This window comes from Littorina saxatilis, linkage group LG15 (genome assembly GCF_037325665.1).
Source record: "Littorina saxatilis isolate snail1 linkage group LG15, US_GU_Lsax_2.0, whole genome shotgun sequence".
NCBI lineage: Eukaryota > Metazoa > Mollusca > Gastropoda > Littorinimorpha > Littorinidae > Littorina > Littorina saxatilis.
Genome location: NC_090259.1, coordinates 5,159,471 through 5,176,232, shown reverse-complemented (window position 1 = coordinate 5,176,232; position 16,762 = coordinate 5,159,471). Strand labels below are relative to the sequence as shown.

The window sequence follows — 16,762 nt, the reverse complement described above, 5'->3', positions numbered from 1 at the left end:
ACGTATAACTAAAATGAAATAGGCAGATTGTTCAGAAACCAAAAAGTTTTTTTTGCGTTTTTCCAAAACATCAAAAAATAACATAGGCAATTATCTTATGAGCTTGACGCTGTATAAATGATCACCCCACCCCACAGCCCGTTGAAATAAACCTTGTATTTACTTTACAAAATCCTTTCGTCTCTCTCTCTATCTCCCTCATTTAATCTCTATGTGTCTGCGCGCTCGTGCGTGTGTGTGTGTGTGTTGTGTGTGTGTGTGTGTGTTTTGTGTGTGTTGTGTGTGTGTGCAATAACGCGTGCTTGTGGTGCGTGCGTGCGTGGTCGCGCGTGCGCTTTCGTTCCCAAGTTGGTCTCTGATCACCTTTTGGAGTATACGATTGGGAATGAAACAGCGTCTTTGAATCATTACTCTCGGTTTCTTGTATATTTTTGATGAAATACGACATCGATTTTACAAAGCAGGACCTTTCTTCTTCCCTCCCTATCAAGGACAAATCTCTGGCGTCAAATGCGCAGCAAAGGTCAAGAAGACGTCATGGCTAATAATGGCGTACCAAAAAACATCTGTAACAGCTTATGAATGCATCCTGATGAATTGTCAAAAAATATAGAATATTAAATTTGTCTCGGTGACGTATTCATTTTATCAGATGAAGAATATTCGCACGGTCAACACTAGGCTGTGCTTGTGTCGGTATCGTTTGTCACTAACTCGTGTTTCATCTCCAGGTTTCTCCTCGTGTACAAATACGGCGGGGTTTACCAAGACCTGGACGTGCTGTGGGCCACCCGGATCCCCGATAGCACTCTGGCTTATCCCGCAGTGGTCGCGGTGGACGGGACCCATGCGAATATGCCCGAGAGGTTCAACAACGGGGGTGTTCATGGCTCGCCGAGACAACGTGTGGGTGCAAAGCGTGATCGAATCGTCACGAAGATACCGAGACGACTTGTGGAGCTACAACTCCGCCATCGTCACCTACCGCATGTACGAGCTGCACCCTAAACACGTCTTGGTGGATCGCAGGCTGCAGGTTGGTTTATGGTCCATCACACGACTAACATACATGTATTTGCTGGTTGATAGTCCATCACACGACTAACATACATGTATTTGCTGGTTGATGGTCCATCACACGACTAACATACATGTATTGGGTGGTTGATAGTCCATCACACGACTAACATACATGTATTTGCTGGTTGATAGTCCATCACACGACTAACATACATGTATTTGCTGGTTGATAGTCCATCACACGACTAACATACATGTATTTGCTGGTTGATAGTCCATCACACGACTAACATACATGTATTTGCTGGTTGATAGTCCATCACACGACTAACATACATGTATTTGCTGGTTGATAGTCCATCACACGACTAACATACATGTATTTGCTGGTTGATAGTCCATCACACGACTAACATACATGTATTTGGTGGTTGAAAGTCCATCACACGACTAACATGTATTTGGTGGTTGATAGTCCATCACACGACTAACATACATGTATTTGCTGGTTGATAGTCCATCACACGACTAACATACATGTATTTGCTGGTTGATGGTCCATCACACGACTAACATACATGTATTTGCTGGTTGAAAGTCCATCACACGACTAACATACATGTATTTGCTGGTTGAAAGTCCATCACACGACTAACATACATGTATTTGCTGGTTGATAGTCCATCACACGACTAACATACATGTATTTGGTGGTTGATAGTCCATCACACGACTAACATACATGTATTTGGTGGTTGATAGTCCATCACACGACTAACATACATGTATTTGCTGGTTGATAGTCCATCACACGACTAACATACATGTATTTGGTGGTTGATGGTCCATCACACGACTAACATACATGTATTTGCTGCACCCTTAACACGTCTAGGTGGATCGCAGACTGCAGGTTGGTTGAAAGTCCATCACACGACTAACATACATGTATTTTCTGCACCCTAAACACGTCTTGGTGGATCGCAGACTGCAGGTTGGTTGAAAGTCCATCACACGACTAACATACATGTATTTGCTGCACCCTAAACACGTCTTGGTGGATCGCAGACTGCAGGTTGGTTGAAAGTCCATCACACGACTAACATACATGTATTTGCTGCACCCTAAACACGTCTTGGTGGATCGCAGACTGCAGGTTGGTTGAAAGTCCATCACACGACTAACATACATGTATTTGCTGCACCCTAAACACGTCTTAGTTGATCGCAGACTGCAGGTTGGTTGAAAGTCCATCACACGACTAACATACATGTATTTGCTGCACCCTAAACACGTCTTAGTTGATCGCAGACTGCAGGTTGGTTGAAAGTCCATCACACGACTAACATACATGTATTTGCTGCACCCTAAACACGTCTTGGTGGATCGCAGACTGCAGGTTGGTTGAAAGTCCATCACACGACTAACATACATGTATTTGCTGCACCCTAAACACGTCTTGGTGGATCGCAGACTGCAGGTTGGTTGAAAGTCCATCACACGACTAACATACATGTATTTGCTGCACCCTAAACAAGTCTTGGTGGATCGCAGGCTGCAAGTTGGTTTAAAGTCCATCACACGACTAACATACATGTATTTGCTGCACCCTAAACACGTCTTGGTGGATCGCAGACTGCAGGTTGGTTGAAAGTCCATCACACGACTAACATACATGTATTTGCTGCACCCTAAACACGTCTTAGTTGATCGCAGACTGCAGGTTGGTTGAAAGTCCATCACACGACTAACATACATGTATTTGCTGCACCCTAAACACGTCTTGGTGGATCGCAGACTGCAGGTTGGTTGAAAGTCCATCACACGACTAACATACATGTATTTGCTGCACCCTAAACACGTCTTAGTTGATCGCAAACTGCAGGTTGGTTGAAAGTCCATCACACGATGCGGTTAGATATTCATTTATCCTTATTTCAAACATTAATTTAAATTCAACTGTAGTCTTATGCCAAAAAATCGTTCTATACTGTTGATATAATACATGTGTATCATTGTGTTAAATATAATACATTTCTGATGTATGATGTTGCTGTAAAACCGTTTCCTACAAATCCAATATGGCGGCTGTTTATGCCAGTTTCCATAGCAACGGCAGTCTATGTCCATTAGTATTCACAATATTTTTCATTTATTTGTATAAGTCACTTCAATAACTACCCAGAAAACTAGGTTATTCCATGTATTCTCCTAGTTTAACTTTACTGCCTCACACTGACTTAACACAGTGAATGTTTCTGTATTTAACTTTTGCTGAATGTCTATCAAAGCTATTTCGCTCTCATTAGGCCAACTAAAGAGAGAAGAATTACCAAACACAAAATGAAACCCCTTTGCAAGAAAACAAGCTAGTTATCAGCATGAAACAAAAAGTGGTCCATATTAGGCAACCTTCCCTTACATGTATTTGTAAACTTCAAGCCGAACATCCGTCTCAGGGCCATCCATCCTTGTTATAGTAGAAGGCCGCAGAGCTGAATTCAGCGTTGTCAGCCACACTGGATGTAGTCTAGGTAGGACCAACAGAGCTACATCTGTCGCGCCCGCATACCTGCCGATGTTCGCAGAGTTGCGATTTTGTTTGTGAATTCCTTTTGTGAAGGCAATCAGTGAGTTTTTAAGAAATCAAATCATCAGAAAATGACAACTCACTACGGTCAGGGTGTTAATTTTGTGTATTTGACCAAGTGGAGGGATTGCCTTATCCAATGTAAATCCTGGCCGGGAATGTGATGGCGGGCAGAGCTGTGTTCGCCAGAAGGAGTGCGTCTTTCAGTTCAGAGTTCCGAATCAACTCTGAGATAAAATGACAGATCGTGTTGCAGGACGGACACTATTTTGAAACCGTCTGTGTGGTCCAGGTCTGAGACACAGGGCTTTCCACAAATGCTCGACCAAGAGGAGGGGGGGGGGGTGGTTTTTCTGACCCCACATTATTTTTTTGGGGGTACAAGAACTTCTAGGCTAATTGCCCCCGGACAACCGCCCCCCGGACAACCGCCCCCCGGACAACTGCCCCCCGACAACATTACTGCCCCCTGAACAATTGCCCCCCGTTGGACAATTGGCCCCCGTGACAATTGCCCTCTAGGACAATTGCCCCCCATTATTTTGTTTGTGGTTTTTTTTTTTAGTTATAACGTTTTTTAGTTTTCTTTTGTGGTTGTTGTTTGTTGTTGTCGTTGTTGTTTGATGTTATTTTGCGGTATTAGGCGGTAAGTGTGATATTATATTACTCTGTATCTGAGTGATGCTTGGTTGTGCTCCCTGGTTTTCACACACACACACACTCACACACACGGGCGCGCACACATACACACTCAAACAAACGCACATATGCGCACAATCACACACATATATACACAAATCAAAAGTAATACAGGATCAACATATTTATTTTTGATTTGAATACATCCGTGCGTGAACTAGTTGCCAAATGCGTGCACGGTAATTGTTGCCTATTTATACATTCCGGAGCTAGTGTGTAATGCTATTGTAGTAAGTTGATTTTACGGGGGGCAATATTGTCCGGGGTGCAATTAATTGTCCGGGGGGCAATTGTCCGGGGTGCAATTATCCGGGGTGCAATTGTCCCCCATGACAGGGGGGCAATTGTCCGGGGGGGGGGGGGGGGGGGGGCAGGTCGGGGGGCAATTGTCCGGGGGACAGTTGTCCAGGGGGCAATTAGCCTAGCTGCTACCACAAGTTAAGAACACCTGTCTTGTTCCTTGCATGGCTGTAATGTCTGGATGCGGATGTGAGCGTGAACAAGCAATGGATTCGAACAACAATATTGAGACCACACCGGTTCCATGTTGGGCAGAAGTAGAAGTGTGTTTATTCTTCCCTATTCCACAAGAGCTCCGCAAGGGCAACAATCAAACATGATCATTAACACAGATAAGGAGTTGTCTCCCATAGACCATTAGCTTATCGTTACAACACCCTCAGCGTAACTTTAGATAGTCCCAAAACCACGATGAATGTGGAAAGTTCTGTTAGACCTTCACAGAAGCGTCAGTTTGTCTTGTCTCATCTCGTCCAATCTTCGTCTCGTCCAATCTCATCTCATCTATTCTCGTCTAATCTCATCTCGTCCTGTCTAATCTCATCTCCTTTTGTCTCTTCTCTTCCAATCTCATCTTGTTCTTCTTCGTCACGTTTTGTCGCGATTCGTTGAATCTCGCCCTGACCTCTGTCCTTCTCGTCCGTTCCTGCCTCATCCCATGTCGTCTCGTCCCATTTCGTCTCGTCCCATGTCGTCTCGTCCCATGTCGTCTCGTCCCATTTCGTCTCGTCCCATGTCGTCTCGTCTCATTTCGTCTCGTCCCATGTCGTCTCGTCCCATGTCGTCTCGTCCCATGTCGTCTCGTCCCATGTCGTCTCGTTCCATGTCGTCTCGTCCCATTTCCGTCGTCTCGTCCCATGTCGCTTCGTCCCATGTCGTCTCGTCCCATTTCGTCTCGTCCCATGTCGCTTCGTCCCATTTCGTCTCGTCCTCGTCCGCGTCTCATTTCGTTCTTAACTGACCACATCAAGGTCACACGCCTTGGAAAACACAATAACACGCATGCAGGCAAGGAAAGCAATGGGTAGTGCCATTCTGTCTCTGCACGTTAGCCCAAGTGGATGATAGATCCCTTCATTTTCTGCAGGGGATTCCCCAAGGACAATCAAGATAGACTTAATACAGGATACCAACAAAATAAAAAAGTAGGTGGCGCGGTTCTGTCGCTGCACGTTATCCCCAGTATAATATTCGCCCGAATTTCCTTCAGGGGATTCCCAAAGGACAGAAAATTAATACACACAATAAAAGAAAAAAAGGTAGCTCTATTGTGTCGCTGCACGTCCGATTTGTCTTGAGGAGATTACCCAAGGACCATAAGATATAATACATATCAAACCCAAAATACTACATGTAATTGTTGGTGTATTTTTCCACCAGGTGATCTGTCACGCTGACCGGACGTGCTGCCCGAGATGGCTGAACGCGACCCACTGCGCCATCACGAACCAACGCACTGCGGCCACCGCCGGCCAGTCCCAGCCCCCACACTGGCGGGACGGCGTCCTGTCGTACCACGTGGTGCTGGTCAAGCCACACCCCTCCCTCGACTCGCCGGACACGGTCAAGAAACGGACTGACATGTTTGCCGAGCTGGCCAGGACGATTCTCGTGAAGAGTGGGAGACAGCATCTACTGAAGTGATTGTGTGTGATAGTTGTGGGGTGGGGGGGTGGTGGTGTGTGTGTGTGTGTGTGGGGGGGGGGGGAGTGATGTATGTGTGTGAGTGTGATGTGTGTGAAGACTCAGGCGGATTGCGCTGGTCTCATCAAAACATGCAATCATAAAACTAATTTGCATAAACAGATATTCTTTCCTTCTGAGCACATTTTTAGATTCAACACGACATATTTTTTAATTTGTGAAATAAAATGAAAAACACACTGCAATCAATTTTGAAAACGTTGCTGAACTGTCAACTTTAACTAGAACTTTTTAGAATTGTAATTATTAAAAAAAAAAAAGTTATGAAAGGCCAACATTGCAGGCGCGACAGCTGTTTCCTCATGCGCATATGCCTGTAATACATCCGGTTTCTAAATCTACCTCTGTGTCTTCTACTATAACTGGCTTTGTCTCCTGGAGACGGATGTTCGGCTTTCCAAGCTGAAATGCAATCCCATAATCCGGACATAAACAACGATTGTTTGACAACAATTTCAATCTGATTGAAAAATGAGATCTTCACAGTGCCGCCTCATTAGTTTAAAAGCCGACCATGGCGTCATCAATTCTTGTGGGAATATTATCTGGATAAATTAACATCTGTATTACATAAGTATGTATTGGTCGAGTGGTTTCGGCTTAGTGTTCACGAGCCTTGGGCTATTATGCATGTACAACTTAACATCCGGGTGGGAACCAGCCTCAGGGTTCGGTTGGTTTAAATCACAAACAAAGTTTTATTTCAGCATAGCGCTGAGTTCAATAATTATTTTCGAGATTTGCTCTATAAATCCCTTAGTGCACTGGGATTGTTTCAATAACGATATTGTCAGTACCGCCAGAGAAAAAAGAAGATTCAAAACGCACATTTTGCAACGCGCATTTGGATAGGCGTAACTGTGTGGTCAGGTTTGTGTCACTGGATCTACTTTGTGTGGGCTGTCTCAAGTGTGTCGTGCTTTCGTCACACGCAAACTCTTGTGTTAATTTCTGTTGGTAAAGTCCAGTGTAGCGTTAAGCTAAAAAGTGATGATCTTTCATAGAGACCTCATTTAAACTCGGAGAAAGGACTGTGCTCTTAATTATTTGCGATTCGAAACCTTCATCGAGCTTCGACAGATTGACTGTGCAGAGTTTTGCCCCTTGCCAAGGTTGACGGAAAGAACATTTTCAAAATAAATGTGGCATGTTTCTCGTGTGGTATCTTCACTCATCGGGGAGTCTGGTACTAAATATGAACGGTAAGAATGCTCTGAACCCTACACGTATTATATCCCCATCGTTTTATCGTTCACATTTGCCCAACATGTTAATTTGCTGAGCGGGATTTATGTCGTCTGCTACTGCACTGAGTCTCATTTCAAAAACAACTTTGCTCGTCACGTTGCACTGAGTCTGCACGCATGAGGCAGGCTGGTAATAAGTCTTATATATGGTAAGAACGTTCTAAACCCTACACGTTTTCGATTCCGATTGTTCTTGCCTTGAAATAATAATTCGGAAAACATTCATTTACTGAACAGATGCAGTCGTATTTCAGTGTAGTCTGCTACGTGCTGATCTAGCTGCTACCGTCTCTGCTGCTACGTTATCGGAATAACACTTGTGTTTTCTGTTAGCTGCTGGGAATTGTATACTAACTCATCATTTGGTAATGTGGACAATAAACTACATGCCACTAACATGGCATAATTATGAGAGGAATCTTCGCAAGTCGAAACTGAAAAATTAGACACAGCGGGTTCTATTTGTAGATCAGTGGCAACTGTGGCACAGGCACATGCAATCTGTCAGAAAAAACCCCCATCTTCTGCTTTAATTGAGAAGCAGGAAATTTATGGTCTTAATCATTGGTATTGTGGAGAATATAAGCTACATGTCATTAATTAATTCTGAGGATGAGAGTACACTCTCGCTTAGGCAAAGGGCGAAAGAATACGCTCTGTGGAAAAGTTTTAGCGCATCGCCATTAGCCAATCAACTGGTTCACATCAGTCATGTGACACCAGTACTTACTGACAATTATTATTATTATTATTATTATTATTATTATTATTATTATTTAAGTTATTGAGACATCCCAGTTAGTTAGTTAGCTGTTGCTTTTCGGGTCCAGCGGACCATAATAGGCCAAATCAGGACCCCTGCACTAAGGGATTTATAGAGCAAATCGAGAAAATTCATTATTGAACGAAGCGCATAGCGCTGAGTTCAATAATTATTTTCGAGATTTGCTCTATAAATCCCTTAGTGCACTGGGATTGTTTCAATAACGATATTGTCAATACCGCTATAGAAAAAGAAGATTCCAAACGCACATTTTGCTACGCGCATTTGAATAGGCATAACTGTGTGGTCAGGTCGTGTACAGTAAGATCTACTTTTGTGTGGGCCGGTGTCTCAAGTGTGTCGTGCTTTCGTCTCACGCATTTTGATTTCTGTTGGTAAATTCCAGTGTAGCGTTAAGCTGAACAGTGATGATCTTTCAGAGATACCTCATTTGAACTCGGAGAAAGGACTGTGCTCTTCATTATTTGCAATTCGAAACCTTCAGTCGAGCTTCGATGGATTGACTGTGCGGAGTGACTCCCCTTGAATTGACTACCCCACGAAGGACTCGACGGTTCGCACATTTTCAAAATAAATGTGGCATATTTCTCGTGTTGTATCTTCACTCATCGGGGAGTCTGATACTAAATATGAACGGTAAGAATGCTCTGAACCCTACACGTATTATATCCCCATCGTTTTTTCGTTCACATTTGCCCAACATGTTAATTTGCTGAGCGGGGTTTATGTCGTCTGCTAGGCAAGAACAATCGAACCACTGCAGTCTGCACTGTCACTGAGTCTGCACGAATGGGGCAGGGTGGTAATAAGTCTTATAATTATATGGTAAGAACGTTCTGAACCCTACACGTTTTCGATTACGATTGTTCTTGCCTTGAAATAATAATTCGGAAACCATTCATTTACTGAACTGATGCAGTCGTATTTCAGTGTAGTCTGCTACGTATGACAGAGTCGATCGAATCAGTCTTCCAAATGCTGTGTACGTTATCGGAATAACACTTGTGTTTTCTGTTAGCCGCTGGGAATTGTATGCTAACTCATCATTTGGAAATGTGGATGATAAGCTACATGCCACTAACACGGCATATTATGAGAAGAATCTATGCAAGTCGGCGAAAATGAGATGAAACACAGCGGCTTCTATTTTTAGATCAGTGGCACTGTGGCACAGGCACATGCAATCTGTCAGAAAAAAAACCCCACTTCTGCTTTAATTGAGAAGCAGGGAATTTATGGTCATTTGGTATTGTGGAGAATATAAGCTACATGTCATTAATTAATTCTGAGGATGAGAGTACAGTCTCGCTTTGGCAAAGGGCGTAAGAATACGCTCTGTGGAAAAGTTAGCGCACTCCAAGAGTGCGCTAACAGATTTAAGCGCATCGACATTAGCCAATCAACTGGTTCACATCAGTCATGTGACACCAGTACTTACTGACAATTATTATTATTATTATTATTATTATTATAGCTAGCTGGTAGCAGGACATTTACATTGGCGTGTGTGGCTATATGGTTGATAGCTAGCCGACTCTTAATCCTGGTTTAAACTGCTATTCACGTCACCATTGGCTATTACGATTGTCGCCTCCCTTCTTGCGCTGTTAACTTTAAGTTACGGCAACTTACAGCGCAGAATGCTCCCCCACGCGGACACATGCTGCTAATAGGGTTTCCTGAATAGCAATCCATGATTTTACAAGCCTGTGCCGCGGTAGCTGCGTCACATGAAAAGGCGATGTGCGCATGCGTAGAGCGCCATTAGCGAGGTAACAACCCTAATAGCGTTCTGACATGGTGACGTTAATAGCAGTTCAAACCAGAAGTTAGAGCCAGCAAGCTAGCTAACAGACCGCCGCTAACGCCAATTCAAATTTCCTACTTCTCCTGAATAACTTTCCAGCTCTCCAAGTTGGTTGATGATATGAATTTGGACCTAAATTCGCTTTTTGGACCTTTGGAATTTGGACCTAAATATGCTTGCTTTTTATGAAACATTGAATTTTATGTTAACATCGGAAACATAGACTACTTTCGTTGCAAAGCTTCGTGCAGCAAGCTTCGTGATATAAGGCTTCGCGAAGTCGACTTGGCCCAATTAATATCAGTCTTAATGGTTTGTTATTCGAACGTCTGTGATTAAAAACTTATTCTTCATACGTTTATGTTGAAAGTTGCAATAACTAGCCTTCCTTGCTCATTTTTAAATGTTTTATAAGCGTTAACATTTTGTTGCCTAATGCCTTTGCATTCATTGCCTGTTTGTTTCAACACGTTGGCCTGAGTTACATTTTATGTATGAAATCTACAAATGTGCATGGTACTGTTTGTTTCAACACGTTGGCCTGAGTTACATTTTATGTATGAAATCCACAAATGTGCATGGCCTGTTTGTTTCAACACGTTGGTCTGAGTTACATTTTATGTATGAAATCCACAAATGTGCATGGCCTGTTTGTTTCAACACGTTGGTCTTAGTTACATTTTATGTATGAAATCCACAACTGTGCATGGTACTGTTTGTTTCCACACGTTGGCCTGAGTTACATTTTATGTATGAAATCTACAAATGTGCATGGTACTGTTTGTTTCCACACGTTGGCCTGAGTTACATTTTATGTATGAAATCCACAAATGTGCATGGTACTGTTTGTTTCAACACGTTGGTCTGAGTTACATTTTATGTATGAAATCCACAAATGTGCATGGTACTGTTTGTTTCAACACGTTGGTCTGAGTTACATTTTATGTATGAAATCTACAAATGTGCATGGTACTGTTTATTTCAACACGTTGGTCTGAGTTACATTTTATGTATGAAATCCACAAATGTGCATGGTACTGTTTGTTTCAACACGTTGGTCTGAGTTACATTTTATGTATGAAATCCACAAATGTGCATGGTACTGTTTGTTTCAACACGTTGGTCTGAGTTACATTTTATGTATGAAATCCACAAATGTGCATGGTACTGTTTGTTTCAACACGTTGGTCTGAGTTACATTTTATGTATGAAATCCACAAATGTGCATGGTACTGTTTGTTTCAACACGTTGGTCTGAGTTACAGTTTATGTATGAAATCCACAACTGTGCATGGTGCTGTTTGTTTCAACACGTTGGTCTGAGTTACAGTTTATGTATGAAATCCACAAATGTGCATGGTACTGTTTGTTTCAACACGTTGGTCTGAGTTACATTTTATGTATGAAATCCACAAATGTGCATGGTACTGTTTGTTTCAACACGTTGGTCTGAGTTACAGTTTATGTATGAAATCTACACATGTGCATGGCCTGTTTGTTTCAACACGTTGGTCTGAGTTACAGTTTATGTATGAAATCCACAACTGTGCATGGTACTGTTTGTTTCAACACGTTGGTCTGAGTTACATTTTATGTATGAAATCCACAAATGTGCATGGTACTGTTTGTTTCAACACGTTGGTCTGAGTTACAGTTTATGTATGATCCCGCAGTGGGGCACTGCGGTTATGAAATTAAAGGCCCCTCCTGTTTTTGGAACCGCAGGAGCTTTCTAGTTTGATGTTAGGTAGATTTTTGGTTCCTCTTTCCTGTCATGCTCTCTTTTTCTTCATGAATTCTTTTCCTTTTTCTGCCTTCTTGCTCATTCACCTGTATTTTTTCCAAAAATCTCTTCTCTTGCCGCTTGTCTCGCGATTCATGTATAGTTTAATCTGTTAGTGTTCTGATGTAAGTCCAGCAGTAGATAGGTTAAGCCTATTTTAACACACTGGAAACTGGTAATCTTCCAGTAGGTATTAATTTAGTTTTACTAAAGCCTGCTGGGACACAAGTAATGGGTTAGTGCATTTGTAAACAGGAATCGCTTGACAAGTGGCCCCCTTCATCCCCCCCTTCCTCGTCCTGATATGGCTCTGCGTAGTCGGCTGGACGTTAAGCAACAAATAAACAAACAAACAAAAGTTTATGTATGAAATCCACAAATGTGCATGGTACTGTTTGTTTCAACACGTTGGTCTGAGTTACAGTTTATGTATGAAATCCACAACTGTGCATGGTGCTGTTTGTTTCAACACGTTGGTCTGAGTTACAGTTTATGTATGAAATCTACACATGTGCATGGCCTGTTTGTTTCAACACGTTGGTCTGAGTTACAGTTTATGTATGAAATCCACAACTGTGCATGGTACTGTTTGTTTCAACACGCTGGTCTGAGTTACATTTTATGTATGAAATTCACAACTGTGCATGGTACTGTTTGTTTCAACACGTTGGTCTGAGTTACATTTTATGTATGAAATCCACAAATGTGCATGGTACTGTTTGTTTCAACACGTTGGTCTGAGTTACAGTTTATGTATGAAATCTACACATGTGCATGGCCTGTTTGTTTCAACACGTTGGTCTGAGTTACAGTTTATGTATGAAATCCACAACTGTGCATGGTACTGTTTGTTTCAACACGTTGGTCTGAGTTACATTTTATGTATGAAATCCACAAATGTGCATGGTACTGTTTGTTTCAACACGTTGGTCTGAGTTACAGTTTATGTATGAAATCCACAACTGTGCATGGTGCTGTTTGTTTCAACACGTTGGTCTGAGTTACAGTTTATGTATGAAATCCACAAATGTGCATGGTACTGTTTGTTTCAACACGTTGGTCTGAGTTACATTTTATGTATGAAATCCACAAATGTGCATGGTACTGTTTGTTTCAACACGTTGGTCTGAGTTACAGTTTATGTATGAAATCTACACATGTGCATGGCCTGTTTGTTTCAACACGTTGGTCTGAGTTACAGTTTATGTATGAAATCCACAACTGTGCATGGTACTGTTTGTTTCAACACGTTGGTCTGAGTTACATTTTATGTATGAAATCCACAAATGTGCATGGCCTGTTTGTTTCAACACGTTGGTCTGAGTTACAGTTTATGTATGAAATCCACAACTGTGCATGGCCTGTTTGTTTCAACACGTTGGTCTGAGTTACAGTTTATGTATGAAATCCACAACTGTGCATGGTACTGTTTGTTTCAACACGTTGGTCTGAGTTACATTTTATGTATGAAATTCACAACTGTGCATGGTACTGTTTGTTTCAACACGTTGGTCTGAGTTACATTTTATGTATGAAATCCACAAATGTGCATGGTACTGTTTGTTTCAACACGTTGGTCTGAGTTACATTTTATGTATGAAATTCACAAATGTGCATGGTACTGTTTGTTTCAACACGTTGGTCTGAGTTACATTTTATGTATGAAATCCACAAATGTGCATGGTACTGTTTGTTTCAACACGTTGGTCTGAGTTACATTTTATGTATGAAATCCACAAATGTGCATGGTACTGTTTGTTTCAACACGTTGGTCTGAGTTACAGTTTATGTATGAAATCCACAAATGTGCATGGTACTGTTTGTTTCAACACGTTGGTCTGAGTTACATTTTATGTATGAAATCCACAACTGTGCATGGTACTGTTTGTTTCAACACGTTGGTCTGAGTTACATTTTATGTATGAAATCCACAAATGTGCATGGTACTGTTTGTTTCAACATGTTGGTCTGAGTTACATTTTATGTGTGAAATCCACAAATGTGCATGGTACTGTTTGTTTCAACATGTTGGTCTGAGTTACATTTTATGTATGAAATCTACAAATGTGCATGGTACTGTTTGTTTCCACACGTTGGCCTGAGTTACATTTTATGTATGAAATCTACAAATGTGCATGGTACTGTTTGTTTCCACACGTTGGCCTGAGTTACATTTTATGTAATATGAAACCCACAAATGTGCATGGTGCTGTTTGTGCTTACTGCTACATTTCTGACTCTTTTCATGTTTGTTATTGTTATTTTTATTTTTATTGATTAACACAATCGAAAGGCCGAAAGGTCGAAAACAAATTCCCTCCTGTCCTTTTGTGTTTGTTTTTGTCCTATGTGTTCTATGTGTCCTATGTTTCTTTCTTGGTGTCCTCTGCGCTGTGTAAGTATTCCCATTATTCGGGACGATTGCAGGAAATTTAGATTTTTTGATTCAGAGTCCTGTTTCAAACAGATATATCTATCAAATAAAGAGCTACCTAAAATCAGGTGTGTACCATCACTGTTTTGTGACACTGGCCAGACGGACCTGTAACTCAGAAAAATGTAATAGCCCGGATCAAAAACTACTAGCCCGGAAACAGAAGAAATCTATGCTTTTCTTCTGTGTGTGTGAGTGTGTGAATGTGTGTGTGTGTGTGTGTGTGTGTGTGTGTGTGTGTGTGTGTGTGTGTGTGTGTGTGTGTGAGTGTGTGTGTGTGTTTGTGTAGGTGGTTTTACCGACAAATGGGGACGATTGTCACTGGAGAGCAGTCAAATGGGGACGCTTCCGACAAACGGGGACGTCCCCATTTGTCGGCCCGTGCGACCCCATTTGACTGGATTTGAGCAGATTGAGCGACCCCATTTGACTGCTTCCTAGCATCCCTGTGGACAAACGGACTGGATTTTCACACAGATTCATACACATATTTTAGCTCTGCACTTTTTGGTCTGCTCAACTAAACCATGTGATTTTTATCATGTGACTTCAAATGACTTTACAGTAACTGCTTTCATCAGAATTCAGTTTCTATTCAAATGCAGTCAAACTAAAACATTTATTTGAATTAAAAAAAAAAAAAGTTATTGCATTTAATATATTTTATTCAGAATATTTTGAAAGAGTTCTGATTATTTGATCACGGTTTTTTTTGTATTAAAACAAAAACAAACACAGAAACATATACATTCCTGTAAAAAAAAAATGATTACAACTATTTTGTGATGAGATTCATTTTAGGTTAATTTGAAGTGTTGTGTCTTTGTCATTTGTTGGTTTGTGCAGTGCAGTTGTTTTGTCAGTTATTCTTCTCTTCATTTGTTCTATCGTCTTTCTTCTTCTTTTTTGTGTGTGTATTTTTGTGTTTTTGTGCCTGAAGAAGACCCTTAGGTCGAAACGTCGCTGTTATTCGTTCCGTGTTCGTCATTTTAACGTGAGTACATTGCTTTTTGGTCTCTTTATTGTTCCCTCTCACGTCCAGTCGCCATTGTTTAATACATGTTTTAATGTGTTTTGTATAATCCGGAAGCAGGAGTTTAAAACCTATGTATATATTAAGGGAAAAGTCTGGGTTGTGGCACTCGATCACTAGGTGGGGCACTGCCCTTCGCTCCCTGTTACCCGAGTTCCAATCCTCGTGGTAAGGCGTCCGCCCCGTGATCGGGAGGTCGTGGGTTCGAACCCCGGCCGGGTCATACCTAAGACTTTAAAATTGGCAATCTAGTGGCTGCTCCGCCTGGCGTCTGGCATTATGGGGTTAGTGCTAGGACTGGTTGGTCAGGTGTCAGAATAATGTGACTGGGTGAGACATGAAGCCTGTGCTGCGACTTCTGTCTTGTGTGTGGCGCACGTTATATGTCAAAAGCAGCACCGCCCTGATATGGCCCTTCGTGGTCGGCTGGGCGTTAAGCAAACAAACAAACAAACCCGAGTGCCAACAACAATAGGATGAGCATCAGAAGCGAAGATAAAGAGGGAATTTTTTTCTCTGCGCGCGTGCCAGCAAGCAGGATGTCTCAGAACTGAAGTGGTAATAGTATGATCTAATTACAGGCGATGGGTTTATGGGTCACGTGATTATATATATATGAAGTCTTCTATCGCGCGCGTATCTCCAGACTCGGACTCAAGGCGCAGGAATCTATTTATGCCGTGTGAGATGGAATTTTTTACACAATACATCATGCATTCACATCGACCAGCAGATCGCAGCCATTTCGGCGCATATCCTACTTTTCACGGCCTATTATTCCAAGTCACACGGGTATTTTGGTGGACATTGTTTTATCTATGCCTATACAATTTTGCCAGGAAAGACCCTTTTGTCAATCGTGGGATCTTTAACGTGCACACCCCAATGTAGTGTACACGAAGGGACCTCGGTTTTTCGTCTCATCCGAAAGACTAGCACTTGAACCCACCACCTAGGTTAGGAAAGGGGGGAGAAAATTGCTAACGCCCTGACCCAGGGTCGAACTCGCAACCTCTCGCTTCCGAGCGCAAGTGCGTTACCACTCGGCCACCCAGTCCACGTGATGTGGGGGCGGAGCCAAACATTGGTTGATACTTACTGTGTTGACATTAGTTCATTGGCCCCGCCCCAACATCATATGACTTACTAATCCATTGGTTCATGTTTTTGGCGCTAAACTATCTGACAGGTAAAGAACTATTTTGATGTGACACGTTATTACTTGGTGCAAATACGCGCAGTGTTTAAAACCACTTGGCGGACAGAACTGTGCATTCTCACAATTCGACACTTACTACATCCATAATAACCACACCGTTGATCAATCGCTGAGAAATGGCACAAATGACAGTTGGGGAAAA

The 16,762-nt window shown here is 42.1% G+C and overlaps 1 protein-coding gene across 1 annotated transcript; it reads left to right on the top strand.

Moving 5' to 3' along the window:
• Positions 1–728: 728 nt before the first annotated feature.
• Positions 729–6,268, top strand: LOC138948059 (uncharacterized). The gene is made up of 2 exons (XM_070319587.1): positions 729–1,036; positions 5,990–6,268. The coding sequence occupies exons 1-2, from the start codon at positions 848–850 to the stop codon at positions 6,251–6,253; spliced, it is 453 nt and encodes a 150-aa protein (XP_070175688.1). The 5' UTR covers positions 729–847; the 3' UTR covers positions 6,254–6,268.
• The last annotated feature ends 10,494 nt before the right edge of the window (positions 6,269–16,762 follow it).

Bases quoted from the DNA above. Each gene is read 5' to 3' on its own strand.
- LOC138948059 (XM_070319587.1), top strand. From the start codon at position 848: ATGCGAATATGCCCGAGAGGTTCAACAACGGGGGTGTTCATGGCTCGC. The intron at 1,037-5,989 runs GTTGGTTTATGG...TTTTTCCACCAG, and splicing joins TGGTGGATCGCAGGCTGCAG to GTGATCTGTCACGCTGACCG.